Here is a 22,162-nt window from a genome sequence, read left to right as displayed (position 1 = left end):
AGGGCTCTGACCATTCTCACTCCACCTATTTCTCAGTCCTTTTCAGTTTACCAAAAGCATATTCACTAGCCTCTTGAACCTAATACTTCCCCAGCAGTTCTCCAGATACTCAAATCAGGCACAACTTTCAGTCCTCAACCTAACTCCTTCCCCTCTCCTTCACCCTGCCCCTAAAAAGTTTAATTTCTAAGACCCTATGCTACAGGTTTAAAAAAATTCTAAATACTTCACAGCAGCAATAAGAGAAAATTTCTACCACTAGATGATTCCGTATTTGCCACTAACTAGTGGCTAACCCTTGGGGAAAGTCACTTCCCCTATATGAGATCCACTGTCACTTCTGTAAAATAAGTGGGTTGGACTAAATGATCTTTAAGGTCTCTGCCAGTTCTCATATCTCATATTCTTAGGAGCCTTCTAGCCAGCACTGTTTTAAAACTACAAGCTGCCAAAGTAGCCCAAGCTACAGCCTAAAAAGCTGGCTCTCTTATCTGCTTGCTTCACCTGCGTAGTCAAATAGAATCATAGCCCCACAACGCTAGAAAGGACCTTCAAGGCCACCTAAGCTAATCCAAACGCATGAATCCTCCATACAATATCCCTGGCAAAAAACACTTAAAACATCAAATCTGATTAGACTGCCCTTTTCTGTGAGGGACAGAACATCTTCTCCTGAAACTGTCTGCTTCTGTAACATCCTAGGAATAATTCCAGTCCCTGATGAACAAACAGACTTAAGAGTCAGTAACAAATACCTTGGGTACCAGAGAAAGTAGATTGGGGAAGTAGTTATGAAAAAGTGGCTTAAAAAAAAAACAAAGGCTAATTGTGCCCATTTTCACATTGCTTCCCTTCCTCACAGGCATATCTTGAAAAGGTCTGGATGAAGGTCAAGGCCAAATGACTATCATCGTCTGCCCATAGAAACCCAGGTGATCTGCCACCTGTGAATGAAAGAAGCTGGTACAAAATGGAATAGAAACCAAAATAAGTGTCAAGCAGGATTACTCCAAAACTAAGGGCACCTTCTGGCCTTGGGTGTGTTTAGGTGGAAACTTCTCGGTCTGAACACTCAATCTAACAAGCACAAAAACCTATCATACAGAGGAATAATGTACAAGGGAATCGTCTGTGGACCCCGAGTGGGCAGCCTAGGTGCACAGCCTCCACAGCATTAGCCTCAGGTACCTGGAAAGGAAACAAAGAGCCACAAGGCTCATGGTGTTCTTGGACAAAGGGAACATGGTGAGTGGACACCCCATCTTCTTCCATCTTATGCAATTAGAAAACCAGGTCTTGGAGTAAAGACATTTATTGATACCCATTTGATAATTCAGTGAAAGAATCTATAAATATAAAAGCATTTTTTCTTTTGGATATCACCATGGTCCATGTAAATACTCAACAATCAGAATCGTCTGCAGAAAGCACTCCAAGTCTCACTGTTAGGCTTACAGAACTTAATATACAGATTTAATATAACAGTGGCACTTATGTACTCAAGTGGTCCAGTGGCTTTTAAACATGTAACTATTGGGCATCTGGAGGAAAACAATATGCAAATTTCAATCAACTGAAAAGATTTCAACCACCATCAAGAAAACAATCAAAAATTAATATCATGGGTAAAGAAAAGTACCACATTTGACACTTGGTGTCAGAATACTGGAGACGAAGAATGTAAACCAAACACAGGCTTGGGACCACACACTCTCTCTCCCATTCCCAAACAGACCCAAGTGAATCCAGCATGTTACAAGCTATTGATGCCTTCTGGAGCAGTTTGGCAAACAACAGCCGCTGGAAATACAGACATCTATTATCCGAGAAAAAAATATACATACATATATATATATATATATTTTTTTTTTTGCTCATATCAGGGTAGCTAGAATAAGGTTAAGGAAGGGTGAGCTAAATGTTTTCATGACATGATGAACACTTCTTCCTCAGAAGAGTGAAATATGAAGTCAAGTTAAAAATATTCCCTTGGTTACATTAAATCCTGATCGTGAAAGTGAAAATTGTGGTCGTCTGTCATCTTCAGGAGAGAGAAACAAGCCATTTTGGTGCCCAAAACTCAAGTGCGAAATTTCTCTAGTCCCAAAGCTTTTTTCTCAATACTTTGGAGAGATGGGTGACTATAGCTGAGCCCTGCATTCCAGTTGACAAGGGTTGGAATTTTCTTGCACTTCTTCAAGAAAGAATAGTGAAATGTCTCTCGATGCAATCACACTGTATGTCTTCTGAATTAGAGAGCAAGTGCATTAGTGGATTGGTTTTCAGTGTGTGGTGTCCACCATTGGAATTGGAGAGGCAGTGTTAGCACTCAAGCAAGGCAGGGTATTTTAGACTAATCAAATGACAACTTAGGTGAAGCTTGGGATAAGTCTGTCTTTTCCATTATACTCAACTGGCAATCACTGAAACTCCATTTAAAGGAAGAGTTTAACTTGCTTTTGTCTCCAAGTCTGATATACTCAAACTACTAAAGGAGGACTCAAAAGAGGAAACACACACACTCAAAAAAACCTGGAGTTTCCAATGTTAAACTTCAGTGGCCTCAAGTATTTTTTTTTCATTTTCTGCTTTTTGTTTTTTGTTTTTGTTTTTTAAGAAACACAGTAGCTTCAGTTGTGCAACACCAGTTGAAGGGGCTTTTATCCAAATCAGAAAATAAACCCCTCTATCCACTGGAACTGGTACCAGATTCCCACGAACCCCAGCTATTGCCGGTCCTGTCACATACGGCATCTGACTCAAAGTTGGAGAAAGGGCCAGGGAAGAGCTCCTCAGCCCACATTCCCACTAGACGGCACTTCTCGGTGCGCCATTGTGAGTTACTGCTTTCATGGCACAGGGGTTGGCTTGATGGCTGCAGGCTCTGTGAGAGGTCACGCCCACCTCAAAAACTTCATGAATCGCTTTGCGAAAACAGTGGAAGTTGTAATCTATTAAACCTGCAAGAAGAAAAGAGAAGATTCCTCCTAAATGCCAATTATGAAACTGCTTGCTAAAACTTCTATCTGGAAGAAGGAGGGGGGAAAAAAAGCAAGATGAATAAAAAGCACATACACCCAAAAGAAAAATTCCCAAAGATACTTTTGTCTGCTATTTCAGAGATGTGCCAGGGGTCACTATTTTAAAAACAGAGTAAGATAAATATGCCAGACTCACAGAAGATGGTCAGCTTCTCAATCACATGGGCCCCACCACTCTGCCAGCTGTCACTCCCTCAGGCAAATCACAGGCTCAACAAAACAGGGATTCTTTGGTTTGTACACTTTTAGAAAAGTGAGCTATTCTTATCAAACACTGAACAACTAGAAAACCCTTTTCTATACTTGATAGCCCCTGGATGCTAAGCCTAAAGCTCACTAGCACTGGAGAACACTGAAAATGTTGGTATGTTTTTCCAATAAAAATTCTTTATGAACTGACAGAAAGTAAAGCAAGCAGACCCAGAAAAAACAATATACACAATGACCATAACAATTTAAGCAGAAAGACAAAAAAGACCAAAAAAGACAAAAATGAAAACCACCCTGAATGCTGGATAATTATATAAAGAAGCTTGAAGAAGCCTGGCGCTGGAGAAGAGCCGAGAAAGTACATCTCCTTCCCTTCTGTGCAGAGCTGGAGAACTATGGGTGGTTCAAATCTTGCCTCAGACACTTACTAGCTATGATTTAAAAAAAAAATTCTTTGTTACCAGGTATGGCTCAGAGATTGAAGAAAAGAAAAGGTATCAAAAAATTTAATTCAAAGCAAAACACTGCCTTTGAACAGCTTAATTTTTTTCAGAAAACTCATGAACAAGCTAGGGGCAACACAAAAGTCCAACCCAAATGTGACAGGCTAATGGCATGATTACATATTACACACATGCACCTTCAATTATATGTACTAATCATCTTCTTCCAGGGTAGCAAGAAGGAATTTCATAAGTAAATCAACCAAGAGACCCAGTGATAATGAGCTAGATTCTACACTATGCTTAAATCATTCACTGACAGTAACTCAGACACGACAATTATAGAAGAACATTAATGCCAGCCCCAGTTAGATGACGCTTGGAGTGATTAAATTCTGCCAAAATAATTGTTACCAATATTGTTATTTAATTATTTGATTCAGGCAAAATACGGGCCTGGCGATCGGCTGTGCTTGACATGTGGAACGGTCAAGCTAAAAGTGGTCACCAGACTGGCTGAAATGTAATGAATTTTTTTGGGCACAGCAATTCTCCAAGTCCTCCCACTGCCGAGTCATAGTGATCATGAGCCTGGGGATGCAGGACTTGAGAAGAGATGAGAGGGACGTGACAACTGCCTTCAAATATTTAAAGGCCTATTTATCACCGGGAAGAGGGATCAGGCTCTTTTCTTGGACCTGGAGGGCAGAACAAGGAAAAATACTTTAAAGCTGCAAAGAGGAAAATTTAGGCTGAGAATAAGGAAAAACTTTCTAACCATAAAAGCTAACTCAGGAGAACAGCAGGTTCCCTAGTGCTGTATCTTCAAGCAAAGGCTGGATGACCTCTTGCTGATGCATTGTAGAGGGGGTTTTTGGTCAGCTGCAGATTGATTAGAGGTCTCCGTTGTCCTGATTCTGATTCCCTGAAATCACCTCTCCTCTCTGGACCCCTCTATAAAATGGTAGTAACAGCATTTTGTACTCCCCACCTCCCCAAGGTCTCACGAGGAAGAGGATTTCTAAATCTTAATGTGCTATGGAGAGTTATCTCACATGACAGCCATAGTGGGAACCTCTGCTAGTTTACAGCAAACTCGCTCAATGACAGTCAACAAGATATCTACTCTCTGATTCCCAAATTCTACATCACAACTCCAGCCCTAGATTCACATTCCCAAAGGAACATGACAGAACTGCGGACAGAACTGTGCACTGATCCAATGAGATAGTAACTATAAAGTGCTTAACACAGGGCCTGGCACATAACAAGTAAGCACTATATAAGTGTTAGGAGTTAATATTATTACTACTTGCTGATTAGTTTTGCAAACCACTTTGGCTGAAAAAGATCATGAGTGTTTGTATGGATTGTTTAAAATTACTATGAGATGAAGAAAATTAACAGGAACAAATGTAAAACTCTACAGGAAACTAATTGCCCCAGAAGAGGATGGAGAAAGACATCAGCTAGCAGCAGGTCCAAAAAGAGTTCTATGTATTCCCAAGCCTTTCCATTGGTTATCTATCTCCACGCCTGGAACGTGCCCCCACCTCACATCTACCTCTAACAAGTACCTTGTTTCCTTCCAAACAATGCTCAAGCAACATCTTCTACATGAAGACCCCTCAGCTGCTAGCACCCTCCCCAAAAAATTTACCTTTCTGTCTATTCTGCATCTATTATTTATGTACGTCTCCCTCAATCAAATGTAAGCTCCTTGAGGGTGGAGGACTGCTTCATTTTTGTCTCTGTATCCCCAACAGGGGATTAACAGTGCCTACACATAGCAGGCACTTGACAAATGTTTGTTGACTGATTCATGGTTTGATCATAAGCTCAGTATTATTTACAGTCATTGCCAAAAAAGCTAATAGCATCCCCAGCAAGAAGGGTAATAATCCAACTGTACTACACATGCTGGTTGGGTCATAGCCAGAATATTGTGTTCAGTTCTCAACATGCTATTTTTTAATTTGACTTTTTTTTATTGATACCTTTTGTTTTTACATCACAATCATATTTCTTACTGTATCCCTCCCCCATCAGGCATCCTTTGTAACAGAGATAAAAGGGAAAAAATTAATTCAGTAAAACTAACCAACACATCAACTCTGTCTTGTAGTATATGCACAATTCCACACCCATCGTCCCCCACTTCTGCAATGAATTGAGAAGGGTTGAGTACAGAGGGTTGTTGACAAACGGGAACCTGTCCAAAAGAAAGTGACCAGGATGATAAGGGGACGAGAAATCATGGAACATGTCGAACTGAGAACTAGGGACCATTTGAGCTACTAGAGTGTCTCGGGGACTTGAAGGGTTGTCCTATAGAGGAGAGCAGATAGAAATTACAGAAGTGAGTCTGGCTCCGGCAGGAAGACTTCTCCAACCTTTGGAAGTATTCCATAATGAAACAGGCTTCCTTGTTCACTTGTTAAGAAGTGAATTCCCTCTCACTGTTATAGCAAGGCAGAGACTAGGTATCAGACATGGTATAGAGGAGAATCTAGCATGGGGTTGGATTGTCCCCAAGGCTCCATTCAATTCTGAGGTTTTGACTCTATTTTTCAGAGTGCAATTATTGGTAACTCCTTCAGTAAGAGAACAGGACAGGCAACTTCAACTCTTTGCATTTGGTTGATCATCTAATCTATGGACTGATGCTAAGCATTTAATAGAGGTTCTTTATGGTCCTGACATTTGGCACTTACCTCATTTGGATCACACTTCCCATCCTTCCCTCACTCCAACACAGTCTGTGTGTTGAACACAGACTTACCTTATCAATTAATTTGATTAAAATAATTTTTAAAGTAAATTTAGTTGGAGGGGTGGGAGGACATATGATGAAATCCAAAGTTAAATCACTCCCAGGCTTCCCATTGCCTACCCTGACATCTCACATGCACACACATACACACATATGGCTCTACCCTCACTCCTATCCCCCCCCCAACTTCTCCCTTCTATTTCAGAAACCATAATCAAATCAACTCAGTCACTGCTCCTGAAAATAATGTGTCAATCTATTCATTCTTCACCATTCCTATAACTTTCCAAACCAAAGTGACCCTCTGTAGCTACCACTCCTGATTATGTGTTGCTTCCTCCATTAAAACAGAACTCTTCCTTGGGAGAAGAGACATCTTCCCTTCTGTATGTGCATTCCTAGTGTTTAGCACAATGCTTTGCTCTTTAATTCATTTATTTATTCATTTAGGGATTACTCATTTTTCATAACAAGTCCATAACATTCCATTATTATTTTCTGTGGTAGTCAAAGGAAAATAAAGTAAAACAAAGGACTTTACATAAACATAGCTTTTAAAAAGTTGCCATTACCTTTACGTTCAAAGCTTTCTTCCCTAAGAATGCAGACCAGTGCCAAAAATTTTGTCACTTCCTTTAAATAAAGGACAGTTGTGTTATTTAGTTTGATAATTGCCATAGATTCTTTATCATATGCACTTCCACTGCCATCTTCCTTTAACCTATTTAAAAGAAAGAACTTTTTGTCACATGTTCCCAATCAGATTTCCAAATACCCAACCTTCACCTGTAATACAGTTAAATTATAAATCATCATTATCCTACACAGAAATATACAACATGACAAGTGCTTCATCGCAATGCCCTTAATGGCTTTCAATAAGAATGAATATGAAAAGGAGAAACATTGACTTTGCTGCACATGGTACCTCATTTCCCAAAGCATTTTGCCAGTGTCAAGTTTCCCCATCTCAGAACTGGTTGTGTAAAGCCAGTTAGTGCGTTTTGATTTTAGTAGACACAGACATAGAAAAGGTTTTAATCTAGTGTGAGGTTCACAAAGGAATGATCACAAAAGACTACACAACTCTCATCACTTCTAGGCTATACACTGGATTGTGGAGGATGGCAGCAATGTGTGTGGCCCCTGAAACATCTCACCAAATAGGTTCATGCTCCTATATGCCTTAAATCTATTCCTACACATTTGGCTCAAATGCTTACCCTCTCCTTCCCATTTCTTTCAGGTCACTTCTGGGATCTGAAACCCTGTGAGAAAACATACTCCCTTGAGAGAAATTCTATGTTCAAGGGTAAATAGATTTTTTTTCCCCCTCACACCATATTAGAGTATCCCAAATATGAGATGAAGAACATTAATTAAATGTTTTTTAAAAAGCCTCACTTAAAAGGTATCATTTAAAATCATTCCATGGTAGGTGATACAGTCTCTGAAAATAATTTCTCAAACTCTCAATGGCTGAGGAAACATAAAAGTTGGAGGTCTCTAACCCTTTGCTAAAGAATGCCATATGTAACTTCTGAATTATATCCAGCTGTTGTTGCTTAGTCATTTGCTGTTGCTTTTTCAGCCATGTCCAATTCTTCATGACCCCATTTGGGGTTTTCTTGGCAAAGATGCTGGAGTAGTTTGCCATTTCCTCCTCCAGCTTATTTTACGGATGAAGTAACCAAGGCAAGCAGGGTTAAGTGCCTTCTCCAGGGTCACACAGCTACTGAGTGTCTGTGGCTGGATTTGAACTCAGGTCTTCCCAACTCTAGGCCTGGCACTCTATCCACTGCACCACCTAGCTGCCCCATATCCAGCTACCAACAGGGGAAAAGGGGAGAAGAAAGGGAAAATTTCATTTTTCTTAAAGTGTAAAATAGAAAAGTATCTTCTGGAAAGAGGGAAATTAGCAAGAATCTATTTTATGTTCTGGGTGCTGATACAACATATAGAGTGTTCTCTTCTAGCTTCTACGTATGGAACAGAAGAAAAGTGAGCTGAACATTATATACTATGATTCTATCAACAGGATCTGAAAGAAGGCATTTAGAAAAGTGATCACATCAGACAAAGGACCCATAGACAAAAGTCCTGAACAGTGACAGTGACAAGTGTTTCTGATCCCAACCTCGCTGGAAGTCCTGAAGCCATGTACTGATTTGTATCTAGGTATTTCTTTCTTTAAAAGGCTTACTAGCAAACATCATCTTTTAAGTATGGTATTCGTTGTCTATGTTTAGCCAGCTTAATACAAAGTGATTTTTTTTAAAGAAGAAACACATACTTATCTGGATCTCAAGCAAAAGCTTTACTGATCAGACTGTGTGACCATAAGTGAGGCATCACCGTTTTGTGACAGCACACCCCAAATTCAATAAACACAAATCACCTCTTAGGTGCTAAAACTACAAACCTAAAGTTACAAAGTGAGAGCAAAATGTCATAAGGGGAAAAGGATATAACAACTACATGGGCCAGGATATTTTCTCCTATTGTCATCTTGTTGTGTAGTCAACGAAAATGAAAGGGCTCTGGCCACAATATTCCACAGACTCCTGCAAAACTGGCAATTTTAGTTACCTCGAGTTTAACCTCCTACTACAATGTATTTGTATTGTTTTCGAGGGCAGCTAGGTGGCGCCATAATGCACACAGCGCCGTGGGCCTGGAGTCAGGAAGACTCAAAAAGATTTCCTGAGTTCAAATGTGGCCTCAGACACTACCTGTGTGACCCTGGACAAGTCACTTCACCCTGTTTGCCTCAGTTTCATCATCTGTAAAATGAGCTAGAGAACGAAATGGCAAACCAGTCCAGTATCTTTGCCAAGAAAACCCCAAATGGGGTCACGAAGAGTTGGGCATGACTGAAACAACTGAACACCAACAACTTATTTGGACTTGGGTTGAAATGCTGGTGGAAAGTGAAGAAAAGATGGGAATAAGGAGAGTCCTAGCAAGTACTTTACAGACTCAGATGAGTAAAAATGTGCTAGAGATACTTCCAGTGTCTCTAAAATACAGCATTCAGGGAACTCTGAATCCTATGATGGTTCATAAGCATAAATTCATCAGAAAAGTAAAGCTACAATGTGCTTGAATAGGCTTCAACCACTGCTTTCACAATGACCTGTCCTGATCTCTGGAGAAAAGAAATGGGGGAGAAAAAAATACGAAATATTTAAACCTAAACACCCTTTGGCACTTCCCCAAAACAATGGAAATAAGAAAAAATTTTTTCCTTTCTAAACCACTAAATATGAAGTTATATATCAAAAACTGTATGGCATTTACTGTAGGTAGGTAAAGGTTTAATTTCTTCTGTTTTATTCCTCAATTTTACTGCTGTACCCTATTCGTTTATTCTCAGCATATTCCATATCCTCAGGACCACCAGAGCAGCATTTGCAAATTCTTTCAATATATTTCAAGCCCAAAAGCATTCAATGGACAAATTACTTTAGGAAACACTGATACATGGTAGAGGACTAAGTAGGAAAAAAAACTTAAAGAAGGTAGTATCTGCACATGTTTCATGAAGATGTTGAAAAGTTCTGACCAATGCATAACAGCCTTTGCAGGGATTAAAAACTACTTTGCTTGTCAAAATCAAATGTCTCATCTAATCTGCTGATTATTTTCTGCCTTAAACCAGAAATGTTGATTATTCGTCAAAATTAGGCACCAATGGCCAACAACAAGAAAAACTCAAATCAAGAACCAAACACACATAGGGAGCAAATTAATTTAATGATCTTGCGGCCCTGTTGGTTTTATTTTTTCTCCTCCTGTGTGGTGCCACACAGGGTTTGCTGCCAAAGTTCTACCCCAGGCCTAGGCAGCCTCCTACCCTCCTGTTTTCATCACTCCTATAGGCCTGAAAGATCTGTCCTGCTTGCTCTTCACACCACCCTTGCTTCCAGCCAGCATTCTTCTCAACCCCAAGCCCTTGTGCAAAGGTTCCCAGCTTCACCTTCCCTGCCATCTCCCAAATGAGGACCAAAGTTTTCTTTAAGTTTACTACTAGTGGCTCCAGGGGATATGGATAAAACACAAAGCGACAAATTTTAAAAAGTGAAGTTCCTTTTACTAGAAGGCACCTCTGATTCACTGAAATCTCAAAAACTGAACAGGAAGGGCCCAGAGAGGTCATTCAGTCCAACTAATACCCGAGTCCCTAGCCAATGGTCCACTTGAAGATCTCCAATAATATATAGTGATAATAATAATAATGACAATAATAATAGTCATATCGTGTTCTGAGGTTTGCAAAGCACTTTATAAAGATTATCTCCTTTGGTCCTCCTGGCAATCCTGGGGAGCTAGGTGCTATTATCCAAAATGCATAGATGAGGAAACCGAGGCAAGAGAGATTAACTGATCTGTCCAAGCGTCTGAGGGAGGATCCAAACTCAGGTTTTCCTGATTTCAAATCCCACCTGTCTCCAATGATGGAGACCAAAGGCAGCTAGATGCCACAGGGGGTGGCACTAGACTTAGGGGTTGCTGCTTCACACACTTATTACCTGTGTTAGCTTTGGAAAGTCCCTTGGAGCTCCCTCTGTGAGCCTGTTTCCTCCTCTATGAGAGGGTCAGACTCAATAGTCTGTCAGGTCCTTCAGGCTCGAAGTCTGTAACAATGCATTCTAGAATGCTTCTAGATTCTGTTAATGACTCAGCAGTTTCCCCTTCACAACAAACTCAAACATCCCAGGAGGGCCCTTCAGGAAGGGAAAACAGCTATCTCCAGCTCCACCACCTTCTTTCCCTCCTTCTCCTTCAACGTTTTTCTTCTCCAGGCTTCTTAGCTAACACTTCCCCCTTTCCAGCTCATCTCTTGGTTCAGGGCATCAGAATTGTACAAGTAGGGAAGAGTTTTTCTGAATACTGATTTCTTATGCCAGCTTAGGTCTCAGACTGCCAGAAATCATCTTCACTGGCACAGCCCAGCAGGTCGCCCCACCAGGCTTTGATGCTAGACCAAACTGTTTGACTCCTGGTCAGGTGAGATTTCAGCTGGTCCTGTTGCTAGGTCTAGTGGGGGCTTTCAGTCCCTTCCAGAACTGGCTCCTAGTCTTCTTGCCACATACAAGACCCTGGTGATCTCCTCTGGCACAATACTTCAGCCTTACAGCTGACCTCAGCCTACTGGATCCTGCCCAGTTCCTGGCCTTTTCACACCAGTCTCCCCAAGATCCCACTCTCTTGGATTCCAGGCCATCCTACACTGACCTTATGGTTACCTCCTTTATTCCAACTGGATGTTTTCATCAGTTTAGTCCCTAGAATTCTCACCATCACTTCTAGCCATTCCTCTCAGACCTGATTCAGCTTGCCTAAAGCATACTCACCAGTCACTTGGACCTACTGCTTCTGAGAGCTCATTCAAACACAACTTGAGTCTCTTATCCCCTTTTTCATCTAACCTCCATTCCCAAAAAAGGAATTGAACTTTCCTAGATTTCTAGCACTATAGATTTTAATCAGAAAACATTTTATAAACAGACAAATAGTAATAGAAACATCCCACCCCACTCCCCATAATAAGACAGCTCATCAAATGGCTATTTCCTCTTATTTCCACTCACCTTTTTTTTTAAACTTAAGAAGCTAGAACAAAAATCTTATTCACTAACAAGGAATATGTGTGTGTGTACATATATATGCACATACATATACACATATATATTCCTTGTCTTGTTAGTATATACACACATATACATGTCTGTATACATGTATATGTGTGCATATATATGCGTATATATGTATTTGTGTGTATATACATCTACGTATATAACACCGATATATGTAACATACACATAACACACACATACCAGTTCTCATATTAAGAAGATGGAATAAAAACAAAAGAGAAACATGGGTAAATGGTAGGGAAGACAAATGATGGGGACGACAAAAAGCAGACTCAAGGAAGGGAATGGGTGAGTGCGACCCCCAAGAACTGGGACAAAACTGAGGCAAAAGAAAACTGAATATGGAAAAGGCTGAAGAGACAAACCAACGTCAGCTCAAGAACATCTGGAAGGACACACGTAAGCAAAAAGGCAAGTGGTGAGAGAGTCAAAGAAGTGGAGAAAAGACAAGTCAAAGTGAAGGATCAGGGAACCCACAAAAAGGGAGAGTCAAACTGGTTGAAATAAGAAAGAGATGAGCATGAGGAAAGACCAGAGACTAGAGTGGCAAAAGTGACAGAAAGGCAACAAAGGCAGGAGGGGGAAGAGAAGCTTCTCCAGTTCTTGGGTTAGCATGGTGGGGCCCAAGAAAGGACAAAGAACATGGAGGCACGAGAAGAAGCGAGCACTGTTCTTGGAGTCAGCACAAGTGGGGGCTCCCATTTGCCATCCTCCTACTTGGGGGGTCTATAAATGAGACCCAGAAGCTAGGCCTGAGTTACCACGTTTGTAAAATGTGGGTCAGGAGTAAGCAAGCACTGAAGCACTTCCCTCACGCATCTGACATGGCGAGCCTATGAGACACACGCTATAGAAATACCACTTCTTGCTGTTATGTAAGTAGCAAACTTTTCTTGTGCCCCTTAATCTTAATCTGCAACAGAGCAGAGGTCATTGGCCTCTGGGAAGCCTATCAGCCCTCCAAAAGTTTGAAAGAGTCACCCTTTTGGCTAGCCTGTAAACCAGCTGATGTGTTTTTATTTTGTAACTGAACTTTCACTTCAAAAATGTGCCCAAGAAATTCAGACAATGTACAAAGAAGTTCACTTTTTTAACCTTAGGAGGAGTGAGTCTGTTTTCTTACCAAATATAAAAGCTCTTGACATCCAAAATTGTCAGGTTGCTTTTTCTTTATTCTTTGAAAGATTAGGACCTTCTCATTCCCCAATGCCTGAAGGTTACATTAAGAACTAGCACATAGTATATTATTCTAAGCTTTTTTAATAATGCCAGACCAGCTTGATTTAGATCCTAATGGGTATAATGACTACAAATAACACTCCCCTCCCCCTCAACATACGCACATACATTTAAAAAATAAATGGATTTACACCTTTCCTAAGTAGAACAAGGACTACCTAGAAAGACTTTAAAACACTAAAACAAAACTCCCAAGGCGGTTCTCCAAGATATAGTGACAGAATCTCAAAAAGGAGAGAAACATTGTCTCTAGGCTGCAATAACATGGGCGAAACCAAATTTGCCTTATGGAGTACTTCGGAGAAGACCAAAGGAATCGAGGCTCAGGAAAGGTTCTAAGCTCCCCATCTCAGAGGAAGAGAGCCTCAAAAATAGGTCACTTACCCATATATACAAGACACGTCAATTACAACATCAATCATGTCGCAGCACAGCTCATAGGACTGCATATCCACAGGGGAGCTGTCTGTTGCAATGTAGATTTTGCTGACAACATCAAAGAGAAAAGCTTTTTCGATACCTGAATTCTTTAAAAAACAAAAATTGGGAAAGTGTTCAGTGCTTAAATACCATAATTTGTATAAAATCTATGGAGATAATCACATTAATCACTTAATCAAATCCAAATTTGCTTCTGAAATGACTAGGGCTAGTGAACAAATAGAATTGCTTTACTGTTTTAGATGACCAGAATAAGGACATCACAAAATTTTTCTTTATCCTCCTTTGCCATCACTGAAAAAATACTATTTTCCTAGAAGAATAGTTAACATTTATGTAGGGCTTACTATGAACCAACAACTGGGCCAAGCACCTTATAATTATTATCTGGTTTGATCTTCAAACCCTGTGAGGTAGCTGCTGTTATTATCTCCACTTTGCAGATTAAGAAAATGAGACAATGGGGCAGCTAGGTGGCGCAGTGAGTAGAGCACCGGCCCTGGAGTCAGGAGGACCTGGGTTCAAATTCGGCCTCAGACATCTGACACATGTACTAGCTGTGTGACCTTGGGCAAGTCACTTAACCTCAACTGCCCTACCAAAAAAAAAAAAAAAAAGATACTGAGGCAAAGAGACAGTAAGTGACTTTCCCAGGGTCACATAGCTAGTAAGTATCTGAGGCCAGATGTGAGCTCAGACCCGGTGCTCTATCCACTGCACCACCAGCTATCCTCAGAGACAATGGCAGAGAAGAAGCCACAGAGAGAATGACAAAAAAATTTTCCCCAATATTCCATCCATTCTGTGCTTTCAAAAGTCCAAAACTGCTCAAAATAACCCCAATTTTCAATCTCACAGTCCTGAATTGCTGCAGAATCTGCACGTGACAATGACCATGAGAAAATCAAATCTGATTTTCTGTAAATACGAAAAGATTGGAACTTTAAGCCACATGCACCAAATACACATGCTGGCCAATTTAAGATCGCTAGGTAACCATCAGGCAATATAATCGCTAAGCTGCCAGTCTGACTGAGAACTTCCTTGTTCACTGAACTGATTCCTCAAAGTAGAAGGTAAGGCATAATATGCAATTAACTTAATTCAAGGGGAAAATGAGCAGGTTTTTAGCTTGAAAATCATCTTTTACATATGCTGGAAATTATAAGAATACAATAAAAGGCCCTGAAAAATCATTTCATCCCCAAAACTCATTTTACAGGTGTAGAAATTAGCACCAGAGAGGCGAAACACTTTACCCAAGGTTACACAGACAAGGAAAGGCAGAGAACACTAACTCAGGCCTCCCACACTCCTACCCAGTGTTCTTTCCAACAAACCATTAGAATCAAGGCTTGACTCTTGAGCTCAGACTCTCCCTCTTTTTTCCTTAAGCTACTACAGTTCTTTGACATCTTTAAGGTATTTTCTAATTACAGACAGTTTCTGTTCTAACTGAAGCATCTGGTGGCACAGTGGATTGATAGTTAGGCCTGGAGTTCATGAAGACCCGAGTTCAAAACCAGCCACAAAAACTTACTAGCTATATGATCCTGGGCAAGTTGCTTAACCTCTTTGCCTCAATTTCCTCATCTGTAAAATGGGGATAATGATAGCACCTATCTGGCAGGGTTGTTGTGAGGATCAAATGAGATATTTGTAAAGCACTTAGCACAACGCCAAGCATGCAGCAGACACTACATAAATGCTCATTCCCTTCCCCATCCCCCCTAAAAGAAATATAAAGGCTCTACTCAGCATTTCATTAATTATAAAAGCAACTGCTATTTAGGAATGGAAAAACACCAAAAAAAACCACTTGGACAAAACTGAGCCGATTCTGAAACTGACAATGCAAAAATGTATTCTAATAATGCTCCTCCAACTAGAATAATGAGTTAAATAGCTTACTTACGGATATAAAGATATTTAATAGGTTTTCCAAGGTTGGCAGTTGTGGAATGAGCTTCTGCACCACCTTACTAAAGGCTTCAAATATTGAATGGTCATAGATACTAGTCAAATAAAAGCTGAAAAACACAACCCAGTTTTATTAACCTGAAAAACATTTTGCACGGCATCTTATTAACAGTAACATGTAAATTTTTAAATATCAAAATACTTAATTTCAACTTACTGGCATCTTTAAGTCTTGAGCAGAAGACTTGATTTTGTCATCCCCACTGTCCAATGTACAAGGCGTGATTATAAACCAATGAGACTGATTCTGACATGGCTCTTATAGAAATCAGTCTCATTACATTACCATCACACCACGTACATTTGAAGTTGTGCCCAGGGAGGTATTTGGGACTGCAGGTGCATGAGCATGGATCTAAGTCTTTGGAATCTGATCCAAAAGGCTCGGTTTCTCAATTACAAAACTGAGCAGATGGAAACCAAGAGCAAGCTCAATCCAGAGAAGACATCAGTGACATCTGTTAAATAATAAATGTAATGATAGCTTGTCTTATCCTTCTTCATGGGGAGAATGCGAGATGGAGGGACAACATTGCAGTGCACTTTTCTTCCCTTTAATTGTTAAGATGCTTACTGAGAGGTGCTTCTTAGCAAATTATTAAAATGAAAAAATATTAACAGCAAAATAAATAGTGAGATAACGAATTCCACCTGCAACATGAAGATGGTTGAAATTTGGGGAGAAATGTTCCCCAAAAACACAGTACAACAAACATGTAAATTGAGAGTCATGCTCAGACCTCACAGATACTCTCTAGTAATAATCATAAACCAACAGCTGCTATTCTTTCAGTTGCAAACAGTTTGCAGTAGTAGGACTAACAAAGACTAAAACTCCCAAAGCTCTTAATTGTAGAAGCTCATAAGCGATCACCCACCTCAGAAAAGAACCAAGATTCTTTGGAGCCCAGCAGGGCCTGAAGGCCCGGTCTGCCATGTCCCTTCAAAGCCTCTCTGCCAATCACAGTCCTACTTAATTCAACCCTTTCTGCCGAGGCTGAGAACAGACTGACTGTCAGGTAAATAATACTTTGAATGAGGTCCAGATGCAGGATGTTCTGCAACTAATCTCCTATTAAAACATCCAAATACTAAGCAGGAGATTCCTGCACTAAATTCAGGAAGATCTTATTAGACCAAGAAAAGGAAGTCCCAAACCAGATTTTTTTTTTTTACTAAAAATACAGACTTAGATTACTTGAGAAAAGTTTTAGTGAAAACACTTAAGGTGACTTTGATGGCCAGGAAAACAAGTATATCCCTTTGCTATGACTCAAATCATAAAACACTCCCTACAATCATGCTTAATAAAGGTTGGGAGAGGGGGATGAGCTAGATTAAAAAAAATGGCTCTGTGGGAGGGAACGTCAACAAAGAAAACCATAGCATGTGCACTGACACAATTACAGGCATTTTTCTCAGGGTTCTTAAAGAAAGAACACACAATTACCTAAGATGGAGTTTTTCTAGCCCAGCATCCGCAAGGTCATCATTGGCCCGCTGATGAATGTCCCTCTGAGTTTCTATTTTGTGATCATCAGACAAGCCATCAACTTTATGAATAAAAACCTCAAAGTTCATCTCTGGATTAACTTTGTAGGCTTTAGAAACAGTGATGTGAAGTCTTGTTAAAGCCTCCATGTAGTCATCCTATAAAACAGAAACACAGAATTGAACCACAATAAAAATCTATCACTATCTCTTTGATTCAAAATCCCCTTCCTTTCTGTAAAGACAATACAGTCACACATCCCAAAGTATCTATAACTTTGGTAACTACACAAATTCTTTAAAAATAACATTCATCCCTTCCAATCAAGACTAAATATATTAATATTTTCTGACTACAAATTTTCTAACAAGTTTAAATGTGACATTCACTGTGAACACACAAACACTGTACATAGAGGATTAGGTAAGAATCCACATTCTTCCGTAACAACTCATATTGTTTCAAACTCATTCTTATATAGTTTCTGAATTCAGGCAAACAAGAAAACATGCTCCATCTATTACAGGGCACAAATAATTTAGTCTAAGAGTCTACTTTGCCATCGTTACTACAGGGTACTGAGATACCCGACATATAAAGGGCCAATAAAAAAGGAAACACAACAAAGACCTCAGCACTTCAGGATTTCAAACGTCCCCAACCACTTGCCCTTCCATACCTAAAGACTGGCAAGTTCCTCATGTGCCACTTACTTCCTTAAGTCTATCTTAGAACGCTGATAACTAATCTAGTGACAGTTAGCATAAAGAATGTCTGAGAAACAAAGGTCAGAGAAAGTGAATCTTTTCCTTTTCTTCCCGTGCTTTTACAACCAATTTAAAAAGAAAATGAAATCTGATTATTCATAATTACCTGTGCGTCAATGACATAGATTAGCGCCCCTGTGCCCCTGAAAATCATTTCATAGTCAAAGGTTGGATCAAAAAAGTCCATTTGCCCAGGAAAATCCCATATCTGGAAATTCACAAAGGAGCTATTGGAAATGTCATCTTTGTAAATTTTGTTGGTGCTTTCCAAAAAGAGGGTCTCATTGGGTGACATTTTATGAAAAACCACCTGTTAAAAGAAAAAAAAAAGTCAGTCTTACCACCAGTTACAAAAACCAGCCCTAGATTGGTAAAAATTAATTATGAACCAATAAAGAAATGCAAGAACGGCCTTGCAGTAGAAGTTAATGGGCTTAAATTGATCCTTCTGCAAGGTCTAATCACCAGTCTTTTTCATTTTGCTAAGAGGTCCCATTAAATTACTGATTATCCATTCAAAGAAAATTGGGAACTCCAAAATGTTTGCCTTATTCTCTGCTCTATTTAAAAGTCTGATCTAATAAACAATTTTACATTTAGAATGAGCTTAAAGGCTTTGGAGAGGTGGGGAGAGAGCCTGGAAGTGAGACAGTAAGGCCCAGAGAGATGAAAGGGCCTTGCCTTCAATGGTGAACATTAGATAATTAGTTAGTTGCAAAATTAGGGCTAGAAACCAGGTTTGCTGATTCCCAGCATAGCACACCATTATTATGTCCAGATTCACAATATTTTACCCAACTTTAATAGCATAATCATTACTCTTTACATCCACATTTCTAGAAACTTTTTAATACTTTATTGTACAGTGAAAATTTTTACCTTTGGCCAAGGTCCACTTAGGGACTACTTAAAGCAATACACTGAGATTTAAGGGTCTCTGTTAGTTTAAGGAACACAAAACCTAAAATACTACTGTCTATTAAATTAATTTAAGCAACATCTCTAAGAAATGGATTTTGTCAAAAATTAAGATTTATTCCTTTTTTAAAAAATTAAATGGGTAACAATCCTCAAGGTTGAGTCAATGAGCAGTAACTGAAGAGGCATTTGGAGCTACAGCAGGCACTTTGTACATGTGTGATGAAAGGCGATGTAAGGATAGTACTAAAACGTAATATTGACCCAAATGGGGGTGTTAGGGGTAACATGAAGGCACTTTTTGAAAGCATAAGTGTTCAGCATTTCACAGGATCATAGACTGAGAGCTAGAAGGGATCTAACAGACCATCTAGTCCAAACTCCTATTTTTACAGATAAGGAAGGAGGTCCACCAGAAGTATGGGGCAGAGGTAGGATTTGAACCCAGGTCCTCTCACTGAAAACCCAGAACTCTTACCACGGTCCCACAGAGGATGCCTCTCATTCATTTTCTATCTGCTTTGTACTAAGCTCAGTGCTCTGCACTGGAGAACTACAAAGATAAATTAGATAGTCCCTGTTTTCAAGAGCTTACAATCTAGTAGGAGAGACCAGACTTGTATACAAATAATCATAATACAAAACAGAATGTAAAAGCACAAACGAGGTAACAAAGTAACAAAAGAATTTGGAAAAGAGATCACTTTCTGCTAAAAGAGGTGGCATCTGAGCTTTGAGCTTACCAATTTGGAAGGTCTTAAGAGAACAGAACTCAAAATTAACATGGTCCTTAAGAGAGTGCATGCAACCTCTTAATTTGGACTTGGGCAAGATCACAAAGGTAATCAATATTCTGGTCAGGATTCAAACGTATATTCTGTAACTCCAGTCTTCTTTCCACTACACCAGGTAACCAGCAAAGACAAGGCAGGGCATTGCAGATATCAAGGCAGATAATGAGGCAACACAGGTGGGAATGTAAGGTATGTGTCTAGAATGGCCATGTGTCTAGCCGGGAGAAGGAAGGATGTACATTCTACATAAAGTGGCAGGGCAGTGATTAGGACCCTGGACTTGGAGTCAGGGAAATCTGGACACAAATCCCACCTTCACTGTCTGACCCTGGACAAGACACGTAGTAAGCTTTCTGTGCCTTAGTTTCACTATCTTTAAAATGAGAGGGTACTGGATGTCCAGTTCTAGATCTATGAGTTCACAAAAGTGGCACAATACAAGACTGGAAAGACAGACCTAAGTCAGACTTTTGCAGGAATAAGATCAAAGATGTCTTTCAGAAAGATAAAGCTGAGAGCAAGGTGCTGAACAAAACGAGAGTCAGAAGCCAATTAGGAAGTTATTGTATTAGCCCAAAGGAAGATACAAAAAGGGCTTAGACTTAAGGCTGGCAGCAGACTTTCAGGGAAGGATTGGATACGAAAAACAAATTTACAAAATAAAGACTATACAGCATATAGAATTTATTTCCAAACTTACCTTCCTCACCATATACATGAGAAATAGCAATGAGCTGTGTGTCTGAGGAGGCACAGCTTGACTATCTATGCAAGTCTGGTGGCAGCCTGGCACAATGAAAATCGAACTGAGTTAGGAGTCAAAGACCCTGGGTTTGAATCTCCCGTGTGACCTCAGGCAAGTCACTTTACCACTCAGGAGGCCAGTTTCTTTATGAATGTAATGAAGGAATTGTACCAGATGTCCTCTAAAAGTCTCTTTCAATTCAAAATCTATAAGCATATGAGACTTCCTAGTAAATTAGAAATCACCTTCCCTTTTCTTCCTCACAAACCCAACCATAGTAAAGATAACTGGGTTCACATCAGTCTAGAAAACCTTCCCAACACCTCCAGAGAAACCAGGTATCAAATAATTATAACCATTTCACCCATCCCAAAACAGCCCTATGACATTAACTCCTCAAAAACCAAGAGAGAAGTAAACAACAAATTCTTTACCTAAGCAGATTTAATTTGGTCATCCCTGCAAACCTAAATCAGCTCTTGCTAAGTATATGCCCAAAGATGTAGGATTTCAAACTAGAAGAGATCTATCTCCCTTGGAAATCCAGTACATCTCCTTATTTTGGTTTGTTTTTTTTTTTTTACACTAAGCCCCAAAGATGAGAAAGGATTTAGGGGTCGTGGGCCTAAAAGTGGTGCCTCCCAGATTAACTAGTCCAAGCCCTTCTTTCTGAGCATGAAAACGAAGGGCCAAACTTACTAAGTCTCACAGGTAGCAAGCAGCAGAGCCCCGGATTGTGGTCTGGGCGAACCAAAAGAAGGAGGCCATCGAATTGAGGGTTCGTGTGGTCGGAGACATACACAACAGTACATGACATCTAGGCCTACCTGGGGTACTCGAGGCCCCACCCCCTTCTCTGGGCCTCAGTTTCCCCTTCTGTAAGAACGAGTAGAATGAACTAGAGAGCCTCGGTGCTCCTTCCCAGCTCTTGGGCCCCCTGCCCGAGGAAGCCCCCAGGATCACAGATTTCCCAGGCCATCCAGGCCACTCCCTGGAGTTTACTGATGAGGATAATCGAGGTACAGACAGGTCAAGAAAAGGAGAAGGGGAGGGCACCCGAGGAGACGGGAGGAGGAGGGCTGCCTCCGATGTCTCCCGGCAGGGGCTGACCCCCCGGACCCGCTTGCTCTCCCTCCCCACGGCTGGCTGGGCGTGGGCACGGAGACGCTGCCAGGGCCGCGGCCCCCGGGGCTCCCAGACTCCGGGCCCGCCCCCTGCCCCGCTGCGCCCGGCTGGGGTCCGATGGGGACTGCGCGGGGGGCCCGGACTCACCTTCTGGATAGATGACTTGCCGCTGCGCCGGAGCCCCATGAGCAGGATCCGCGGCTTGGAGCTGTCGCCGCCGCCCGCCCCGCAGCCGCCGCCCGCCCCGGGCCCTGCCGAGCCTCCGCCCGCCGCCGCCACCACGGCCGCCTCCTCCTCCTCCTCCTCCACGCCGTAGCCGAAGTCCTTGGGGAACGAATCGGCCGCGCCGTAGCTGCCGGAGAGCGGCGCCTCGTCCCCCCCACCATACTGCAGCGACATCGTACCGGAGCCGCTGCCTGCGCCCTGACAGGACAAGCCAGGCCAGGCCAGGCCAGGCCGCCCCTCCTGCCGCTGCCTGCCAGCCGCCCCCCGCCGCCGCTGCCGCCGCCCGGACCGGCCCCGACCCTTCCCGCC

The 22,162-nt window shown here is 41.1% G+C and overlaps 1 protein-coding gene across 2 annotated transcripts; it reads right to left on the bottom strand.

Annotated features, from left to right (window-relative positions):
- Positions 1 to 1,296: 1,296 nt before the first annotated feature.
- Positions 1,297 to 22,056, bottom strand: RRAGC (Ras related GTP binding C). Of its 2 annotated transcripts, XM_036746303.1 has the most exons (8): positions 21,776 to 22,056; positions 18,153 to 18,356; positions 17,238 to 17,437; positions 15,723 to 15,837; positions 13,751 to 13,893; positions 7,691 to 7,735; positions 7,040 to 7,188; positions 1,297 to 2,960 (listed from the first exon to the last, which is right to left on the bottom strand). In XM_036746303.1, the coding sequence occupies exons 1-8, from the start codon at positions 22,025 to 22,027 to the stop codon at positions 2,809 to 2,811; spliced, it is 1,260 nt and encodes a 419-aa protein (XP_036602198.1). In that variant the 5' UTR covers positions 22,028 to 22,056; the 3' UTR covers positions 1,297 to 2,808. The 2 variants fall into 2 exon arrangements, with proteins under 2 accessions (XP_036602198.1, XP_036602199.1); XM_036746304.1 differs by lacking the exon at positions 7,691 to 7,735.
- Positions 22,057 to 22,162: the final 106 nt, after the last annotated feature.

This window comes from Trichosurus vulpecula, chromosome 2, assembly GCF_011100635.1.
Source record: "Trichosurus vulpecula isolate mTriVul1 chromosome 2, mTriVul1.pri, whole genome shotgun sequence".
Lineage (NCBI taxonomy): Eukaryota > Metazoa > Chordata > Mammalia > Diprotodontia > Phalangeridae > Trichosurus > Trichosurus vulpecula.
This window is presented reverse-complemented; position numbering and strand designations above follow the sequence as displayed.